We start from the raw sequence: 21,701 nt of genomic DNA, 5'->3' as shown, positions 1-21,701 counted from the left end.
GGAGATATCAGTGAAATGTTTTTGTTAATATAAGTCCTAATTAGTCATATTTTCCGTCAGCAATCATTTACATAGAGTGTTTCGACCGGAACACGAGTCTCTCCGTCACTCTGCTCTGCTGTAACCCGAGGAGAAAAAATTTCTTCTGGGATACAAGTGTTATCCAATCAGGAGGCAGAACGGCCGTGCTCCCTGCCTGTGCACGCGCATACACCAAAACCAACATGGCGGAGGAAGGGAAACTACCGATTCCAGCGCTGCCACAGACGGCATACACAAAAAAGAAAGCAAAACGCAAAAAAACGGATGCAGATAAACAAGAAGAAAAGAAAAGAAGGGATAATAAGCTGAAGACCCGCATTTATATTGGTGACGCTTTCGATCGATGGAGAAATCTGAGGACAATCCTGGGTGTAAAAAATGATGCGGATTTAGCTTTTCTCCTACTGGACAGGTAAGCAACATTTTACTCAGTGGCATAATTACGTGTTTTTACATCAAGCTAGCTCCCCAGCCGTTGTACAGTAGCCACTAGTATGTTGAAATATGCTCTTTTAGCGATAATTGCGTATCTGTCATAATGTAGCTTTGAGAAAGACAACACAACATCGACGCCTCTCAAGCCCCGCGGAAAGCGTCCCCCACCCCCATCGTCGCTGTCCAGCGTCACCATTAGTTCTCCTGACAGGTAACAGGCTGTAGTTTCATGTGAGTATGTGGCTGCTATGGTCATTTCAGATCGGTCAGAATATCATATTGATTTCTTTGTTTTCGCCAGGGAAGATGACGGTGACTTGGCTCAGCAGCTAGAGGAAGATATCCCATGGAGGAAGCTATTCGTCAATTGGAGGCGAGGTCTGTGTGTATTGTTGTTACCTGTTGATTTTGCAAGATAACTTGTCTGAAGGCAGTGCTCAGACATCCAGAGTTGTTGTTTAGAATACTACCGGTATGTGTGATTGCTGCTTAGACAGATAGTTGCTAGCAGTAAATTTTGTTGAAGCAACTGCACTTGTTTATTTGTCTGTGAATACGTTTAGGCTAATTGTCCAAGAGGCTTCATCAGTTCATGCTGGCATCTGACCAGGCTAGGACAGATGCTTTTGCCTGAACTCCTTTGAGATGTTGTACATTTTGTTCTTCAATTACTAAATATTGAAAACTGGAAATAAGGAAGTAGGAAAAAAATGGAAGCACAGTATAATACATAAATGCAAATTTACATGTCTTCATTTTTTTTCCTCTGTAGTATGCATAACACATTGCAGCCTCTTTTTTCTTTATTTTTTCCAGTATGTGCTCAGTTGATTTGAATGAGGTCTTCGATGTAGAGGAGTTCAACAGCATCCATAATGCAACGTAAGTTACTGTTTGTGTGTGTGTATGACACATAAAAACTACAGTTATTGGCTGAAGTATAACACACCTCTTATTTTTTTTAGCCTTGACTGGGAAGACGACACTTGGCTTCCAGAGATCCAAGATTGGCCACTGTCATCTTCTGAGGAAGATTGTACACGGGAATTTGACAGTGAGGACGACGATGAAAGTGATGATGATTTTGTGCCCCGCATTTATGTCAAGTAAGTTATTGTGAATACATATACGGGATGCAGTCAGTAAAATGAGTATGGTTGTGCTTATGCTTGATTGTTTGCTTTTGTCATCATCCCAACAGGTCTGGTGGTGCCCTTAGGTCAAAAATGAATATTGATCATGTTCCAGAAGTCAGTGTTGACGAAACTGTCCATGATGTGGGAGAGGATGGCCCAGATAGCATAGCAGCTCCAGATCCAGCCACTGATGTCCCAGTCAAGGATGACATTATCGATGATCCAGCCTACATTGCTTACAACATGTCTCTGCAACAATTAGTGGCCCATCTTCAGCTACCAGATGAAGTGTGCACAGTGTTCAATCGCAACACCATGGCAAAATGTGGAGCACCCAAACCTTTTGATGTTCGTATTACATCAAGGGGCACGGCAGCCATAATTGAATGGGTGAGTCTTTATTGCCTAGTTCACCTTTTTTTGTTTTGTATTGCTGTGATTATCAATAATAATGTTTTCAAACTGTTGATATGTTTTAATTGTGATTATGTAATACTTGTGAATTTCAGGTTTGTGTTCATGGTCACACCGTGTGGAAATGGACTTCCCAGCCCTATATCAATTTTGGAATGCTGGTTGGAGACTTTCTTTTGTCTTGTAATGTACTCCTTTCAGGAAACAATTACACAAAGATTGCTCTCCTATTCAAATTCATGAATATGGGCATGGTGAACAGGACTACCTTCCACAAAATTCAAGGCCTGTACTGCATTGACACAATTAAAGATGTGTACAAACAAAAGAGGAGTGAGATAATCACTCGACTCCAAAAGAAAGCCAGTGTCGTAGCCCTTGGTAAGTGTCTCTCTCACAATGCACAGTCAAAATAGATGTGTACAAGGTATCATTACAATCCGGGGCAATCAGTAATTCTTAGGCTAACATGTAGTTTTTTTCTTTTATTCATTTCTTTTTTACAGGTGATGGTCGAATGGACAGTCCTGGTTTCAGCGCACAGTATTGTACGTACACAACCATGGATAACGATAGTAAAGAGATTATCTGCGTGTTCAACATGGACAAAAGAGAGACTGCAAGGAATTCAGTTATCATGGAAAGAGAGGCATTCATCCGCACATTTGACACCCTGTGTCAAGAAGTGAAGCTGTCAGAGTTCTGCACGGACGCCCATGTCCAAATTGCAGCTCTTTTTAGTAAGACTCTTTGTACTTGCATTTCCAATTCTACTGCTGCTCTACCTACTTGAGAGCTTTAGATATTAGACACAAATCAAGCATGCATTGAATGATTTGCAGTTGCAACTATTATGGATTACAAATGTTACAAACACAAACGTTTTTTCTTGTATTTCATTTTTCAGATAAGGGGAAATACAAAGACAGTGGAGTTCATCATTCATTTGACATGTGGCATGGATCCAAAAACCTGTCCAAAAAGTTACATGCCGTAAGTGATATTTTTCCAATGTAGTGTACATGTGGACATTAGTCTCACTATATGCACTTATGTTCACTCAAAAAAATGCTTTTCATTCATACATTATCTTTGATGAATTCAAACAATCTGCCAATGAAATTTGAAATTTGTTAAACTAATCAAACATGCAACATGAATAACTCCCTCACAGTGAAAAATGTATGCTTCAGTACTGGAGTTTTGCATGGGAAAGGCAGTAATGGTCGTTATACGTTTTAGACTCTGCAGAAGTTTAGTCTGTTACTCAGACTCCCTATACAAACACTATGTCTTCAATTCTAATTGCAGGTAGGTCAGCTCAAGGACTGCACTATCATCCATGAGTGGAACAGGGACATTTGCAACCACTTTTGGTATTGTTGCAAGACGGCCGATGACTACGACACTTTCTTTGTAAGCATTATACAAACCCCTGTACAATTCAATAATACCTTTGAAATATTTTACGTAACGATTACTTCAACCTAACCTTTCAATGTAAAGGACTTTGACCAGGCTAATCCATGTGGTTGCTGTTGAAGTTGTGAATTATGTGGCTGATGAAGTTGTTTACCATGTATAAATGCCATGCCTTTCAGGTGCAGTTTTGTGACATTGCATATAATTAGTGCTCTACTGACTTTTATTTTATTTATCTGTAGGATATGTGGACTGGGGTTTTACACCACGTGACTGGAGAGCACTCCTGGGTTTTGGGTGCCTGTACACATGGCCCCTTGACAGACAGCAGAGACAAGCCGTTGATTGAGAAGGGATCCACAGCACACCAGAAGCTGGCAGAAGTTATCATGAATGAACGCTGGCTCAAGACTGTAACTAAGTACTTGACTTTCAGGTAAGGTCATCTGTTTATTTTTTTATTTGTCTAACATCTTTTCAGCAGCAAATTGTCGGAATATGATCTTACTAACGCCCATAATGTTATATTTTTGGTCTTGCATCTGAAGAATTTGTCAGGTGTGTATGTGTACACTTATTCCCCCTCTCAAACATACTTTTCTTCCTGCATTTCATATGTCATAGGTCAACTGCAGAACTTGAGTCGTACCACAACCACATACTGATGTATGCTGGGAAGCGTTTCGGATTCTCCCCCCCCGTTTATGAAGCCCGGGTCCTTTTAGCTGCCCTCGACTACAATCACCACCTTGGCCGATCACCAAAGAAAACATCCTCAGGAGAATATCAGTAAGTTCTACATGAAGACATCAGATGCTTCAGAAATTTAGTGAATAGTGTTGTGACAAGACTTTGTGATATTCAGACATAACCCTATTTCTTATGGTGATAAGCTGTGTCATGGTATCATTATACAAAAGAAGCAGAGCATAACGGTGGCTGACGTTGAAATTTTTAAAGAAAAACTTTCATGAGTCTTGCTTGTCAACACTAATGACTTCATTTTGAATGTGTATGACATGAAACTTCCTCACTCTGATTACAAACAATAATGAATAAATGCAGACATGTCTATCATAGCTGTAATACTCATCTGAAATTACTTACGCTTGAGCTCAATTTTAACACTTTTACATTCAACAAGGTACCGGAAGCTGTATCACAAAAAGTCAAGGAAGTGGACACTCCAAGTACTGAAGGAAAAGAAGGAGTACAGCTACATTCCCAACATGCAAAGAGCTGTGCTAAAGAAAAGGCTGTCCTCCAAAGAGGGCATGTCATCATCAATGCCCAAGAGACCAGGAGACCCAAGAGACCTCGGAGTTCTCTCTGGCATTCCTGCACCAACAAAGGAGGAGCTGTTTCAGACACAAATCAGCCGAGGAACAGGTGATTTATAAATCATGATGTCATTGATGATGAATTTGTCAAAGTCATATTTGATTAGATAATACTAATGTCTGCACTATTGTGTTTTCTAAGGACGATCTCTGCCGGACCAAGAATCCAGTCAAGGCCCCTGAAGAGTGTGTGTTGGTGGCTCTGCCCCTGTCTGTGGAGCTATTTGTAATTTAGTTGTACATAATAAAGTTTCATAGACTTATAACTGGTGCAGAGACTGCAGTTGTTTTTGTATTTAAAAACAAGAACATAGAGAATAAGGTGAATGTAAAGATAATTTATTCAAAAATACAACAGTTTAAAGAACATTTTTGTAAAAAATAACATTTTTCAAAAAAATATGAATAAAACAAATAACTTGTAACTTTAAAACACAAGAACAAAAAATCTTAAACCCTGCTTGGGCGGAAGCCAACATAAAACCCATGAGGGTCAGGAAAACTCTCGCGAATGCGTACCACGCAGCAGCTCGGGATAACCACACGGTTTCCCTGACCCAGCACTCCATGCTGCCACATAACAAAATTGCGGTAGGCAGCATGACGGAACTGTCGATTTCTGTCACCCGGATGTGGAGCAATATCTACTGCCCGCACATCATTCCATATGGCCACCGCCAGCTGCAGGACTCCAGGGGCTAAGATGTATGCCTCCATATGTGGCAGCCTGGAAACGCACCACGGTGGCTGCTGAGAGCAGCAGAGATTTTCCACATCAGTGGGCATGTCCCTGCAGTTTTCACACACACACCAGGGTGGGCTGCCAGGTGTGGGAGGGTCTGCTGGGGTTAGCTGTGTGTTTCGGCGTAGTGCCAGGTGTATCAGGCCAGGGTCCCGGTCCATACAAAATAGACACACGTCCATCACCTCCTCTGCAGTCAGGGCGTTGAGTGCTTCCTGTTATGAAAAATAATTGTTATGTAACTTGTAACTTTGATTTCAAAGTGGTAAGTTTCTTTAAAAATAGGCTAACAGTCAGTCTGTATAAGTCCATAACATTTTCAGATTTTTCAGATCTAATACACTGTGATTTTGACTTCATTGTCATTGTCATTGTACAGTAAACACAATACAGATGTTCCAGAAAAACCGATTAGCCTACATCAATAGGTTTATCTTCATTTTGTGACATTCAGTCCCGTGAGATGCATCTTTGCTTTCACATAATACATCACGGCATAAATGTAACTGTAATTGCATTACTGGTATTTCATTGGTAACAAGTAATACATTACAAAAATGTATTACTTTGTAAATAATAACCTCGAACACTGCAGGTTTGTAATGTAAATGCATATTACATATGGCATTTTATTCATTAGAAATAAAGCAAAACAACATTGCAATTATCAATGATCAAATCTTATAAATACATACCCTATCGACCGCAACCCTGACGGACTGGATGTTCCGCACACGCTGGACATCATCCACTGTCATGCCGAGGGCACCAGCGCCTCTTCCTCGCCCACCGCCTCTCCCACGGCCTCTCCCACCGCGGCTACGGCGTGATGAGGTTCCTCCTCTCCTCCCTCTCTGCCTTCCCCTGGCACGTCCAGGTGTGTGCTCATCTTCAACATATGTACTGTAACAGAAAATCGAACCGGACTTAGAACTACTCTATCTACTATTATTATTACAAATAATTAGGCTACAAAAAAACAAAAAGGCAAGGCAAGGCAATTTTATTTGTATAGCCCGTTTTTACAAACAGTTTGTCTCAAAGGGCTTTACATGGCATCACAACAACATCCTCTGTCCTTAGACCCTCACATCCACTGAGGAAAAACTCCATAGAAAACCCTTTTAACAGGGAAAAATCGGAGAAACCTCAGGGTGAGCAACATCACCCAGGACGGACAGACGTGCAATAGATGTTGTTACAGAAAAAAAAAAAAAACACTACATATTTATACAAACGTGTGTTTTTTCTGTGTACGGACAACTATCATTAGTCACAAAGTTTGTTTTTTAATAAACTTACGGGTCTTGGTCTGACGGAGATGAATCTGCCATCATGCGTCTTGCAGGCACCTGTTGTGATGGAGGACGATGCGCGTGCATGTGGATGACGTAGGGGCGAGGGCGGGGAATGCTAACTCAATCCGCCGACCGAAAGTTAGCCAAAACGGCCTCGCCGCTGATATCTCCTTTAAAGTCAGAGGGAAAATGTTTAGGGTGTTTTTACTGTTCCTAAATGTAAAAATGGGTCACATATACCTCAACATTATTTAAAGGTTAAATAACGTGTTACTTAAACATTTTTCATTGTGCTGTGCTCTAAAAATAAACTAACAAATACTAGTGTGGCTATAGTCCTGTATAAGTGCCTAAAATAAGTGATTTGAGGGCATCCTCCAAAAATGTTTGTCAGCGCTGCGCCATAGCACATCCACATTCACTGTGCCCCCTCCAATTTTTGGGTTGCATGATGCCCATGGTTAACTTATTCCAGTCATAAATCATAAAGATGTTTGTTTAAATGAATTTATGCGTCATTTAGACATCCATCCCCACTTCAACCAAATCCCCGCTGCCGCTGGTAAAATCTCACTCTGAACTCACTTCAAAACTTGAGAGCCCTGGTAATAAAGAAGACAGCTCGCTGGATATCTGTAATAAATGTTCCAAGGAAGCTCCACGAGGAGGGAAAATAGCGCGAGCAAACCTGGTCAGTCACCTGAAACATGACCGTCGCTCCGACGGAGTTTTTAAAGCTACGAGGACGATGCTAACGGCGCTAGCAACATAAAGCTAACTGTAAGAAGCCAGACACTCTGTCTGTCTGTCTTCTGTCTGTCTCTCTCTCTCCCCCTCTCTGAAAAGTTATTCATGAAATGAGTAAAATAAATAAATAAAATAATGCAAAGTATTTGCATCAGTTCTAGAGTCTTTTATTTTTATATCAATAAGTAATGCAGCTTATTTAAATAGATGTTCATTTGAGATATCAAATAGTTTTGTCTGATATCTTTTAACTCTTTGACTGCCAAAGACGAGTTATCTCGTCTTAGCGAATCCAAGCGTAGTCTGCCAAAGACGAGATAACTCGTCTCAGCGTTTTTTTTAATGGCAACGCCATGCTGAATGTCTTGCCCTACTCCTCTGTGAAGATCAGACTTGTATCATCAAAATAAAGTGCAGAAAAACACATTTGGATTGAGAGATATAAAAACTATAGCGTGTTTTTCCCCCCTCACGGAGCGGTGCGGGTGTCTGACTGCAGCGGCGCCGCTCCGTGACACTCTGGCCGCCGGTGAGAGCTTAGGGGGCGGCGGCGGGGCTCATGGCGGCTCGGCAGCTCGTCGAAGCTCCGTGCAGCTCCGTGATACAAAGCACAAACGTTAGTAACAACAACCCCGTTGATCGCTCGTCGTTAGTCATCAAGAGCGTTTGGAAAGTCGCCAGATTTTGCGAGAAATCACTCAGATAGCAGCTTGAAAATCCCGCGATCTAGTGTGGATGAGGAACGGACGGCGCCGGCGAACGTGACGAGGAGAGCTAAAGGTGGTGTCTGTCTGTTGTGAGCGCACATGTCTGTGGCTGTGAGTTCAGGGGGCACGTCAGCCAGAGCTGCTGTGTGTGTGTGTGTGTAGATGTGTGTGTGAGACAGAGAGAGTGAGTGACACCGCTGCCTGCTGACCAGAGGAAGCTGGATCTGATCTAAAGCACCGTGTTTCAGCTACAAAAACCTGTCGAACTGATCCGCGCGCGCACACACACACACACACACACACACACACACACACACACGCACACACACGCACACGTATGCACACGCACACGTCACGTACGCACACACACTAAAAAAAAGAAAATAAAAAGTTGTAACTCAAAGAAAAGAAGGAAAAAAGGCTGCAGTAGTGTGTGTCAGTAGCTAAATATTTTGTCTATTGTCATCAAAAGTCATTTGTCAGTGTTGATTTAGTTGTTGTTTACAAGAGAACAACTGTACAGATGTTGAGGCATCACTAAAGCAAAATATAAAGGAGCCAATTGTACTGGTTCACCTGAAAATGACAGCCGACACAAAAACCTCTTTTTCTCAAGATTTTGGTGCCAAAATGGCATTTTGGGCTAAAGTAACCTATATTCAACCGCCAATTTCACAAGACTGGAACAAGATAGAAACAAACAGTTTTTTTTTCTGGAAACTAGAGACCCTCATCTTTCCTTTGATGGGTTGAATGTGTATGTAGTAACAGTACATAATATATGGTGGGTCTACGGAAAGCAGTCAAAAAGCTGGAAAATGCCTGGCAAGCTGGAGGAAGCTGCTGTGAGAATGGCTGGCAGTCAAAGAGTTAACAAATGTTTGAAAGGCTTGTTAATAGAATATCTTCATTTAAAGAGTCAAAACTGTTTTTGGTTTGTTTATAGTATTGATGTCATGATATATGTTAGGTCCTCACTAGTCTTTTTTTTATCTCCAAGTATGTTATCAGTTATCGGTTATTGGTATCGGCCTTTGGAAGCAGAAAGTTATCGGTTATCGGTATCAGTTTCAAAAAAATGTTATCGTGCATCCCTACTATCTATCTATCTATCTATCTATCTATCTATCTATCTATCTATCTATCTATCTATCTATCTATCTATCTATCTATCTATCTATCTATCTATCTATCTATCTATCTATCCTCCCTCCACTCATCCATCCATCCATTTTATATAGAGACATCCTGCTGACAGTGAACTCATCTACAGTATGTGACTGCAGTTTTAATATTTGTTGTCTCGTTGTCGTCGAAACACAAACAGCCTGTTGACACTTTGCTCACAGAAGAAGCTGTATGAATATTTGATGATGTGTAATAGAAAGACTCTCGGCGCTCATACATCGCTTGTTTACAGCCTGAGGAAAACAAAAAAACAACAGGGAGCATTAAAGCTAACCTCTGAGGCGGCAGTTAGTTCATTACAAGGAGACGCAGTCAGAAACAACAGAGCAAATCAACAGTGAACAACTGTGGTGTTCAACATGAAGCAGTAACGTTGGCAAGGCAGCAGCCCAGGTGCAAACAGGAAACTGTGACTGCCAAACACATGGTTTTTGGCTTTTACTGTTTTCTTCCTTAAATTCAGCTTCATATGGAAATGGAAATTCTGAATGAAAACAAACACCAGAAGATCCCGCCACACTGTCTGGTGAGATTTTTTTTTTCTTTTGTAACAATTATTGTTTTTCTAGATGTGAACAGATACAGAGACAGTGAAGGCTAGACACACCAACGGGCACAGCTGGACTATGGCAAGCTACCAAGGAAAACATTATAATCGTAACCATGACAACAACACAGATGCTTTGATGTTAAGGAAATATCTCTTCAATGCTTATCAGCATGTTTTACTGAACCTAACCAAGCTTTACCATTGCTGTAGTAACCATGGCAACACAGGTGTACACCGCGAGAAGGGTCTGGCTAGTTAACCGCTCGGCACCGTAATGTTTATGAAGAGGGCAACCAACTCTACGAAGTTTAGAAGGTCTTTTTCAGCCTCTCTTTGCTCCTCATGTCATAAGTTAGTTCTCCGTGACTTTTCACTTATTATCAGCTGATGCTCGGGCGCATGACGTCTGTCCGACTACCCATTTCTCCGACCATACATTTCTTTATTTTTGCGTCCATTAGTCCGACCTCCCACCTCTCCGACTTAAGTAGCCCTAACCCTTAACCTTACCCTAAACCATACATGGGCATTTTACGGCCCGCGGGCCAGCCCCGTCGCATGCCGTCTCAATCCGGCCCGCGAGCCGAAGTGTGAGCCGAACTGCTATTATGACCCGATTGCTTTTATTACGTTGATGCGCACTAATCAGCTGTTTGAAACAGTGACAGCCCTGTTAGATCAGGAGCCTGCACCTCGCAGACAGAAAGTAACCCCCTCCAGTAGGGCTGGGCGATAAACCGAAAATTTATCGATATCGAAATTTACGACGATAACCGACGTCATTTTGCCCAGGTCGGTAAATTCGGTTTTAAAAAAAGAAGAAAAAAAAAGAAACAAAATAAAAGTCGTTTTTGTCTTTTTTGGCTGTGTGTAGGTAGGCTGTGTGCATGTCCCTTAAGAGCCGTACTCCGTGTTCAGCGTGTGTAGTCACGTGACTCCACCCATCCGGTGTCGGTCGCCACCGTCACGTGATTTTGTCAACAGACCAGCGTGAAGGGAGTGACAAGAGATTAGACAGAAACGGACATGTGGCGTTAAATGTATGTGCTGAAATAACCAGCTGACGTTCTTTATTGATAAACAGAGCGCCGTCTAGCGGGTCGAGGCACTTGAAGAAGTTTACAAAGTGACGGTAGATTATTACTGTGCATCTGCTCCGACCCCATTATGAAATATTGGCGGCGATAATTAAGAAGCCACAACTAAATGTAGCGAAAACGTTCAAAAGTTGAAGCCTGGGGCTGCTGAGGTAGTCATCTGGTTGAGGAGGAAGAGCAGCTTGTTCCAAAAAGAAATGTTGTAGCCATATGGGCTGCAATAATGTGTGCTTATCAGTTGTTCAATAACTCTAAACAACTAAAAGTATTTTATTTGTATTTTCTTAACATATTTTCAGACAGTGTATAGTTTTAAAGTGGCACTTCTGTAAATACAGCACTTAGCCTATAGCAAAAAAAAAAAATATATATATATATATATATATATATAGGCCTATATATAGAAATAAATAGGTCCAGGAGAGACATGTTATCCGAGGGGGGGGGGGGGTGAGTAGTTATCGTCCATTTATCGTTATCGAGGCAAACTGAACAATATATCGTGATATTGATTTTAGGCCATATCGCCCAGCCCTACCCTCCAGGTAGAAGACAGACGGCTGCTCAGTCTCTTTCTCTGTCGGACACCAGAGCTCCGACGGAGGAGGGAGAGCAGCCGCTCTGGTACAGGTTTTCTCCACAGCGGAGTTTCTGACCACTGCGACCTGTCAGAGGTAGCCTAGACCGCGGGACCGGGCCGGTGTTTCACAACCCTCCGTCAGCCGAATCATAACTGCTGACGGTTACAAAGCCCCATCACAGCACCTAATTATTATTTCCCAAACACTAAGGTTAGAAAACTGTGATTAAAAGAGCATTTTATGAGATCGCTGGGTTTTCTGACGTGATCGACCATATGACTGATTGCAGCCACGTGCGTCTGAAGCCTCCATCCACCAATGGCTACGCTTGTAATCAAATCAGTCTTTTTTTTTTGATGTTGGTGCTGTTAGGCAGCAGCAAATGAGTATTGTTTTTCTTCATAAATAAAAGGTTATCTACATACAAATAGAACAGTCTCACTGAAAAGGATCTGAGTGCTTAATATTCAGGTGTCTGTGAACATTATTAATTGGTGCAGTCATTTATGGTCAGTAAGTTTTGATAAAACAATCTGCCTTGAGTCCATATTTATATCATAATACAGCGTGTTTCTTCAGTGATCTGTGATGGATATAAGTTGAAAATGCGATTACATGGATTGTGGGCTGTCAGCCTATTGTAATGCAATCATTTCCACCAAATATAGTATGTAGTTATATAGGCTAATATATAATTATATATAATTCAGCAATAAATATTTGATGTTTCAATTTGATTTTGAATCGTGTGGCCCTTCACTCACTTTATCGGAGTCAGTGTGGCCCTCTGGAAAAAATAATTGCCCACCCCTGCCCTAAACCTAACTTTGACACTCTGAAAAACATTCGCAAAAAAAATAACTACCTAACGAAAAAACTAGCTAGCGGATGTTGCTATGTTAAGCCAGATATGAACCCGGATGTTGACAAGTGTGGGTTGGCGAAGAAGAAGGAGGTGTTCCTAGCTGCGAGAACGGGAACCCCCCTAACAACAGGAACGCCCATTTGTGTCCGCAGCCGGATGATATTGTACACCGCTGGCATTTAGAGGCTAAGAGTTTTTCAGGAATCCTGTGGGATGGGAGTGAATTTCAGTATTCAGGATGATGCCAGCCCTGTCCCAAATCTATAGTTCTCATATGAATTAATTAAGTTTATTTAAAATATGGTGCCAGTCTCAGTGTTGTCTCCTCCCCTGTCCTGTCTGACCTGTGCAGGTCAAGCGGCTGGACGATGATCTATTCTAGGTGATTCACGATCATCAGAGCTCACGCCTTTCAAAATTTGAAGACATATTTGGCTTTTTTTCCCATGTAAATCATGGCCAAAATATTGGCATCCCTGCACTGCTTTCAGTTAATGCATCACTACTAGAATTTAAAGATTCTGTGACTTTCAGCTGCCTGTTCATGTTCGACTCTTCAGTTTAACTTCAGTCTCAGCTGATTGGGATAGATACTGCAGTAGTTTAACGTTGTGCAGGAAGTTCCCTGTGGTGAATGTACTTGTTATGGTAAATTCACCATGTGTGCATTAGTAGACTGCAGTTAAATGTATTCTTTATACCTGGTCCTTATTTTGTCATCTCTCTGGCCAATGGCTGTTGGTCTTGTAGGTTTCTGTACCAACAAGAACAGACTTTGAAGCAAAACTGAGTTTGAGGAAAACGTCAACAGCATTTTTTTCATAGTGACATTAAAGAGCGAAAAGGTGGGATTGGCCTGTTTGACTTGAAGCTGTAAGAAAGAGTCAACGAAGATGTAGATGTAAACGATCCGTGGCCTCTTGCTGCAGGTCGATGACAGACAAAGAGACTCTGCAGAGTCTCGTTCCTCTGACAGAGAAACTCATTATTCCTCTACGGCAGAGACACACACACATCACATGTGGAAAAACCCTCTTTCCTGCTCTTCCTCTCCTCCGTCAGAGACATCGCTGTCCCCCCCTCCCTCTCTGCAGGAAAGTGACAGCCCGTCTAATTGGGATTAATCAACTGGCAGCTCCAGTTGAGTGGCGGCGTCGCGATCTGAGGAGAAATAGCATTGACCCAAAGAGAGAAGGTGTATACGGCCCCGGGGCTGGTGCTGCTACTGATTCATCTTCCTCAGCATAACATTATTATTCCCAACTCCACCACAGAAGAAGAAGGAGCCTCTTTAGGATTCCTGGGTCAAGAACAAAAAAAACAGAGAGGGAGAAAAGAAACTGAACTAATCAAAAAAGAAAGAAAAAGAGCAGCACTTGACAGTTTTTTCCCACCGAACATGAAAAAAAAAAAGAAAAAAGGAATGAAACCTGCTCTCGGAAGCAGCAGCAGCAGCAGCTACATTATTCTTTTTTATTCTTTCTCTCGCAGCCATCACTTTGAATTACAGAGGGAATCTTTTTGCTGAGAGTCAGACGTTGAAGAGGAAAAAATCAAAAATTCATCTGAGAGACTTTCAGGAGCAGAGAGAGAGAGAGAGAGAGAGGAGGAGTGTTTTGTGCTGGAACCAACATTTGCAGAAAGTTCCAACTCCTTAAGCAATTATTAGCGGTGATAGTTTGACATGTTCAAGAGTTGTCAACAACTGGCTTTAAACAAAAGTACAAAGCAGAAATAAACACTGCCCGCGGTGGAATTAACTTGAGGGACGTGCGAGGTCGATAAATTAAACATGTGCTGCTTCTTCTTCTGCTGTGTTGCAGCCGAGTGTTTCCATGAGGCTCTGACGCTCGCGCTGCGTCCATGTGGAAAACCGAGACACTGTAAAAACCTCACAGAGTTGGTTCAAGTCAGATTGTCCATTAGCTCCTAGAGGAGGATGGAGGAGATGGGCCCTGGGGCCCAGAGAGGGAGGCCGCGCACCCTCCTGAAGAGGATCCTCTGATGGCCTCATCTGTGATCCTTTTATCCTCTTTATGGTCTTTTCACTATTTCATTGCTATTTCTCCCAGCTTGACGGCATCCAGTCGCAGTCTTGGTATTTTATTTTTTTGGAAAATCCTACAGACTCTACCTTTTATGGGATAGTTCAACATTTTGGCAAATTGGGCCATTGCCATAATCCCTATAGTCATAGCAGTAGGTTCCTTACCTTTAATTGTCGATGCAAGCTATTTTAGAATGGGATGGGATTTCTTGGTTTTACTCATCAAACTCATCAAATACACAATCCAACTCCAAAACGCTCCAAGTTGTGACCTGCACATTCACCACGCTATGAGATAATAATGGACTGCTTGCCGAAAAACTGCCCCCGATGGAAACACACATCTGCGGTTTTGCATTTAACTCAAAAACAAGTCTTGTAACATTCCGTTATTATCTCATAGCGTGGTGAATGTGCAGGTCACAACTTGTCCACGAGAGCGTTTTGGATTTGTTGGATTGTGTAGAATAAAATAGACTTTATTGTCATTGTACCAATACAATGAAATTACGGGCATTGATGAGTTTGATGAATGAAACCAAGAAATCCCATTATCCTCCGTAGCGTAGCTGCGAGCAGCTCACGGTTCTGCTCTGCCGTTCTAAAAACAGCTTGCACCGACAATTAAAGGTAACCAACGTACTCCTAAAACTGTAGGGATTATGGCAATGTGCCAATTTGCCAACATGTTGAACTATCCCTTTAAGGTCAAATACGGTCAAAACATAGAGTGAATAACAGCATCAGTAAATCATGTTTGAACCATTAGAGTTTAATGACATGCTGCTGAGGAGACTGTTAGTGGAGGATTAATAACTTCAACTTTTCTTAATTCACACACATGAGTCATATGATTTGTCTCTAAAATCCTCATAACAGTAAAAGCGTCTCAGCTGTGTCGGTTAGTGTGATTGATTTGACTACTGGCTTCTACTGGCCACGGCTGTGAGAAGAGACGACTTGAGGTTTTTACAGTGCAATGTGCAGCAGCGGCAGCATCTTGCATCATTTCTATCAACATGTAATGAAGCGACCCCCAGCAGGGTGGGGGTTGGGGGTTGTTTTCAATGTTTTATTCTGATTCCATTGAGTTGAATGTGTTCATCCTATTTCTGCTGCTAATTAGCAATGAGCTGAAGTTTGATCTTGTGAATCTTAGAAATGAAAACGCTGCAGGATGTTATTTTTTTTTTCCACACTTAGAATCTGCAGGAAATTTATTTTTGTCTGAAACCATAGAAAAACATTTTGCAGATGATTCAGCTAAATTTATTGTGTTATTTTATTGTTTTACTTATGAAGGTAAACGACAGTTAATCATCACAATGATCCACTGGTCTGACTTTATTCAGTCACATCTCGGCCTGAACCAGGTCTGAGATTCATCTAGACGTAACTCACTGATTGAATGCCGATCAGGGCCCTTGGTTAGCGTCGGTGTGTGTATCAATATTTACATCATTATAGAAGGGCTGGGAGGGGCAAATTCCTTCTCAGCAGAAACCTGCCGATGAGACTGAGGCTGAACTTCTTCTCAGGAAACGATTTCATCATTTTTCTTTTTCTTGTGTCTCCTTCACGTCTGAAATCTCGCATACACACACTCTGCGTGGTGTGTTTCATGCAAGGAGCGCTGCATTAATCCCATCAGGTCGTCTCTGACGGAGTCTGAGTAGTGAGGGGTTAATTCAGGCGACATCGACTCCAAGCGGAACAATTCAAGTTTGCTGCTCACAGGGAAATTATTAACAGGAAGTCGTAGAGCGGCAGTGTGCCCACCCCTCACCCCCCGCTCCCCCCCCTCTCTTCACAGCGCCGAGGTCTGGACTAATCCCACAGACCAGAATCAGAGAGGAGTTATTATCTGTGTCTCCTCTCGTCCTAATCCACATCGTTCCATCAGAAGCTCTGTTGATTGATTCAATGTGTTGGATCAGTGATGGAGTCTCACACTTCTTCACTCCACAGATGGATGAAGGGAGCGTGGGCCAGCCGTACGCCGTGGCCTGGCGCTCCGTCAGGCCCAACACCCTGTGATAATATTTGAAGTGCGATGGATGTTCACGTTCCTTCTCTTTTTTTATACCCAGACTACTCTCTGTGCCAGTTTTCTTTTTGGCTGCAAGATGTGACATTAATTCAAGTCCTCACATCAACAACACACACTGGGAGTACAGGATGACATGTTCACCGTCAAAATAAAGGTGTGGAGGAAGCACAATCATATAAAGGCTTTTGTTACATTCTGTTAAAATGCAAATCTTTGTCTTTCATCCTCCATCAGACTGTACAACACATCTCGGTTATTAGGCAGGGAAAAGATGCTGGAGCACACGGTCAGTTTTAGAAATTTATTAAGGTGCAGTCTCAGTTATTACCGGGGAAAACAGACTGACGCATGGTTTGATGTGTCATGCTGTTTTCCGTGTCTGCTGCTACTGGACATCAAACAATTATCCATTCTAATCTTGTTTTTATTGGTGGATAATCTCACTCTGTTTCATGACTTCACTCTACACGATTTTGTTTTGTCGTTGTAATTGAAACCCCTGATTGGCTGGCACTGACTTGCTGTTAGTGCAGCTGCAATGAAAAGAGACAGGAGATGTACTGTAAAACTACAGTCGGCCCTGACCAATCTGGGATATTTTACTCTGGGAGGAAAATTTTCTGAAAACCAACTAATCAGCCACTATTCCTCATGTTTACATAAACACACTTTTGTTTTGTTTGTTTGTTTGTTTTGCAATGATTCCTCAAACATGGTTCAAACACTTTTGACAAAAATGTTTTGAAAATAACTTTTATTGTTCAAAATGGCCTTATTACTGCAGTAAATTATAGTAAAATATCAATAAAATAAATCGATAAGTAACATCAGTCCTACAGTGCTGTGTGGAGCGAACCACAGAAACAAGAGGAACAAAAACTGAATGAACACAATGCTAACATTACTTTTCTCTCGTGGATCGACCATCATCTCTAAATTCTTATCAGCCAACACATACACTGATGCTGGTATGACTGAGAAAGACTCAGATGAGACGATTAATCAAACTCACTGAGATGGTTTTTATATCTTCTCGAGGGAGCTTTAATTTGAAAATTCCATTCCTCAGTCTGAGTGTTTGAAGAGGTGTGAGGGAAGTTTACTGTGATAAATTATGTTTTAAAATATAGAGCCATTAATCAGACAGTTAAAGGAGATATCAGTGAAATGTTTTTGTTAATATAAGTCCTAATTAGTCATATTTTCCGTCAGCAATCATTTACATAGAGTGTTTCGACCGGAACACGAGTCTCTCCGTCACTCTGCTCTGCTGTAACCCGAGGAGAAAAAATTTCTTCTGGGATACAAGTGTTATCCAATCAGGAGGCAGAACGGCCGTGCTCCCTGCCTGTGCACGCGCATACACCAAAACCAACATGGCGGAGGAAGGGAAACTACCGATTCCAGCGCTGCCACAGACGGCATACACAAAAAAGAAAGCAAAACGCAAAAAAACGGATGCAGATAAACAAGAAGAAAAGAAAAGAAGGGATAATAAGCTGAAGACCCGCATTTATATTGGTGACGCTTTCGATCGATGGAGAAATCTGAGGACAATCCTGGGTGTAAAAAATGATGCGGATTTAGCTTTTCTCCTACTGGACAGGTAAGCAACATTTTACTCAGTGGCATAATTACGTGTTTTTACATCAAGCTAGCTCCCCAGCCGTTGTACAGTAGCCACTAGTATGTTGAAATATGCTCTTTTAGCGATAATTGCGTATCTGTCATAATGTAGCTTTGAGAAAGACAACACAACATCGACGCCTCTCAAGCCCCGCGGAAAGCGTCCCCCACCCCCATCGTCGCTGTCCAGCGTCACCATTAGTTCTCCTGACAGGTAACAGGCTGTAGTTTCATGTGAGTATGTGGCTGCTATGGTCATTTCAGATCGGTCAGAATATCATATTGATTTCTTTGTTTTCGCCAGGGAAGATGACGGTGACTTGGCTCAGCAGCTAGAGGAAGATATCCCCATGGAGGAAGCTATTCGTCAATTGGAGGCGAGGTCTGTGTGTATTGTTGTTACCTGTTGATTTTGCAAGATAACTTGTCTGAAGGCAGTGCTCAGACATCCAGAGTTGTTGTTTAGAATACTACCGGTATGTGTGATTGCTGCTTAGACAGATAGTTGCTAGCAGTAAATTTTGTTGAAGCAACTGCACTTGTTTATTTGTCTGTGAATACGTTTAGGCTAATTGTCCAAGAGGCTTCATCAGTTCATGCTGGCATCTGACCAGGCTAGGACAGATGCTTTTGCCTGAACTCCTTTGAGATGTTGTACATTTTGTTCTTCAATTACTAAATATTGAAAACTGGAAATAAGGAAGTAGGAAAAAAATGGAAGCACAGTATAATACATAAATGCAAATTTACATGTCTTCATTTTTTTTCCTCTGTAGTATGCATAACACATGCAGCCTCTTTTTTCTTTATTTTTTCCAGTATGTGCTCAGTTGATTTGAATGAGGTCTTCGATGTAGAGGAGTTCAACAGCATCCATAATGCAACGTAAGTTACTGTTTGTGTGTGTGTATGACACATAAAAACTACAGTTATTGGCTGAAGTATAACACACCTCTTATTTTTTTTAGCCTTGACTGGGAAGACGACACTTGGCTTCCAGAGATCCAAGATTGGCCACTGTCATCTTCTGAGGAAGATTGTACACGGGAATTTGACAGTGAGGACGACGATGAAAGTGATGATGATTTTGTGCCCCGCATTTATGTCAAGTAAGTTATTGTGAATACATATACGGGATGCAGTCAGTAAAATGAGTATGGTTGTGCTTATGCTTGATTGTTTGCTTTTGTCATCATCCCAACAGGTCTGGTGGTGCCCTTAGGTCAAAAATGAATATTGATCATGTTCCAGAAGTCAGTGTTGACGAAACTGTCCATGATGTGGGAGAGGATGGCCCAGATAGCATAGCAGCTCCAGATCCAGCCACTGATGTCCCAGTCAAGGATGACATTATCGATGATCCAGCCTACATTGCTTACAACATGTCTCTGCAACAATTAGTGGCCCATCTTCAGCTACCAGATGAAGTGTGCACAGTGTTCAATCGCAACACCATGGCAAAATGTGGAGCACCCAAACCTTTTGATGTTCGTATTACATCAAGGGGCACGGCAGCCATAATTGAATGGGTGAGTCTTTATTGCCTAGTTCACCTTTTTTTGTTTTGTATTGCTGTGATTATCAATAATAATGTTTTCAAACTGTTTGATATGTTTTAATTGTGATTATGTAATACTTGTGAATTTCAGGTTTGTGTTCATGGTCACACCGTGTGGAAATGGACTTCCCAGCCCTATATCAATTTTGGAATGCTGGTTGGAGACTTTCTTTTGTCTTGTAATGTACTCCTTTCAGGAAACAATTACACAAAGATTGCTCTCCTATTCAAATTCATGAATATGGGCATGGTGAACAGGACTACCTTCCACAAAATTCAAGGCCTGTACTGCATTGACACAATTAAAGATGTGTACAAACAAAAGAGGAGTGAGATAATCACTCGACTCCAAAAGAAAGCCAGTGTCGTAGCCCTTGGTAAGTGTCTCTCTCACAATGCACAGTCAAAATAGATGTGTACAAGGTATCATTACAATCCGGGGCAATCAGTAATTCTTAGGCTAACATGTAGTTTTTTTCTTTTATTCATTTCTTTTTTACAGGTGATGGTCGAATGGACAGTCCTGGTTTCAGCGCACAGTATTGTACGTACACAACCATGGATAACGATAGTAAAGAGATTATCTGCGTGTTCAACATGGACAAAAGAGAGACTGCAAGGAATTCAGTTATCATGGAAAGAGAGGCATTCATCCGCACATTTGACACCCTGTGTCAAGAAGTGAAGCTGTCAGAGTTCTGCACGGACGCCCATGTCCAAATTGCAGCTCTTTTTAGTAAGACTCTTTGTACTTGCATTTCCAATTCTACTGCTGCTCTACCTACTTGAGAGCTTTAGATATTAGACACAAATCAAGCATGCATTGAATGATTTGCAGTTGCAACTATTATGGATTACAAATGTTACAAACACAAACGTTTTTTCTTGTATTTCATTTTTCAGATAAGGGGAAATACAAAGACAGTGGAGTTCATCATTCATTTGACATGTGGCATGGATCCAAAAACCTGTCCAAAAAGTTACATGCCGTAAGTGATATTTTTCCAATGTAGTGTACATGTGGACATTAGTCTCACTATATGCACTTATGTTCACTCAAAAAAATGCTTTTCATTCATACATTATCTTTGATGAATTCAAACAATCTGCCAATGAAATTTGAAATTTGTTAAACTAATCAAACATGCAACATGAATAACTCCCTCACGTGAAAAATGTATGCTTCAGTACTGGAGTTTTGCATGGGAAAGGCAGTAATGGTCGTTATACGTTTTAGACTCTGCAGAAGTTTAGTCTGTTACTCAGACTCCCTATACAAACACTATGTCTTCAATTCTAATTGCAGGTAGGTCAGCTCAAGGACTGCACTATCATCCATGAGTGGAACAGGGACATTTGCAACCACTTTTGGTATTGTTGCAAGACGGCCGATGACTACGACACTTTCTTTGTAAGCATTATACAAACCCCTGTACAATTCAATAATACCTTTGAAATATTTTACGTAACGATTACTTCAACCTAACCTTTCAATGTAAAGGACTTTGACCAGGCTAATCCATGTGTTGCTGTTGAAGTTGTGAATTATGTGGCTGATGAAGTTGTTTACCATGTATAAATGCCATGCCTTTCAGGTGCAGTTTTGTGACATTGCATATAATTAGTGCTCTACTGACTTTTATTTTATTTATCTGTAGGATATGTGGACTGGGGTTTTACACCACGTGACTGGAGAGCACTCCTGGGTTTTGGGTGCCTGTACACATGGCCCCTTGACAGACAGCAGAGACAAGCCGTTGATTGAGAAGGGATCCACAGCACACCAGAAGCTGGCAGAAGTTATCATGAATGAACGCTGGCTCAAGACTGTAACTAAGTACTTGACTTTCAGGTAA

General features: G+C 41.6%; 2 protein-coding genes across 2 annotated transcripts; both read left to right on the top strand.

Annotated features, from left to right (window-relative positions):
* Positions 1-1,286: 1,286 nt before the first annotated feature.
* On the top strand, positions 1,287-16,648 carry LOC146960363 (uncharacterized). The gene is made up of 11 exons (XM_085772440.1): positions 1,287-1,359; positions 1,443-1,583; positions 1,679-2,003; positions 2,123-2,408; positions 2,534-2,767; positions 2,935-3,020; positions 3,339-3,443; positions 3,692-3,885; positions 4,074-4,238; positions 4,594-4,838; positions 16,515-16,648. The coding sequence occupies exons 1-11, from the start codon at positions 1,295-1,297 to the stop codon at positions 16,646-16,648; spliced, it is 1,980 nt and encodes a 659-aa protein (XP_085628566.1). The 5' UTR covers positions 1,287-1,294.
* Positions 16,649-18,381: 1,733 nt separating this feature from the next.
* On the top strand, positions 18,382-21,701 carry LOC146960362 (uncharacterized). The gene is made up of 10 exons (XM_085772439.1): positions 18,382-18,501; positions 18,592-18,669; positions 19,107-19,172; positions 19,256-19,396; positions 19,492-19,816; positions 19,937-20,222; positions 20,348-20,581; positions 20,749-20,834; positions 21,152-21,256; positions 21,504-21,701. The coding sequence occupies exons 2-10, from the start codon at positions 18,638-18,640 to the stop codon at positions 21,699-21,701; spliced, it is 1,473 nt and encodes a 490-aa protein (XP_085628565.1). The 5' UTR covers positions 18,382-18,501; positions 18,592-18,637.

The sequence above is a fragment of the Trachurus japonicus genome, unplaced genomic scaffold, assembly GCF_045865225.1.
Source record: "Trachurus japonicus isolate A0001 unplaced genomic scaffold, Traja_1.0 AP030468.1".
Taxonomy (NCBI): Eukaryota; Metazoa; Chordata; class Actinopteri; order Carangiformes; family Carangidae; genus Trachurus; species Trachurus japonicus.
The sequence above is the reverse complement of the archived record's forward strand: the minus strand, read 5'-3'. Positions and strand labels throughout refer to the sequence as shown.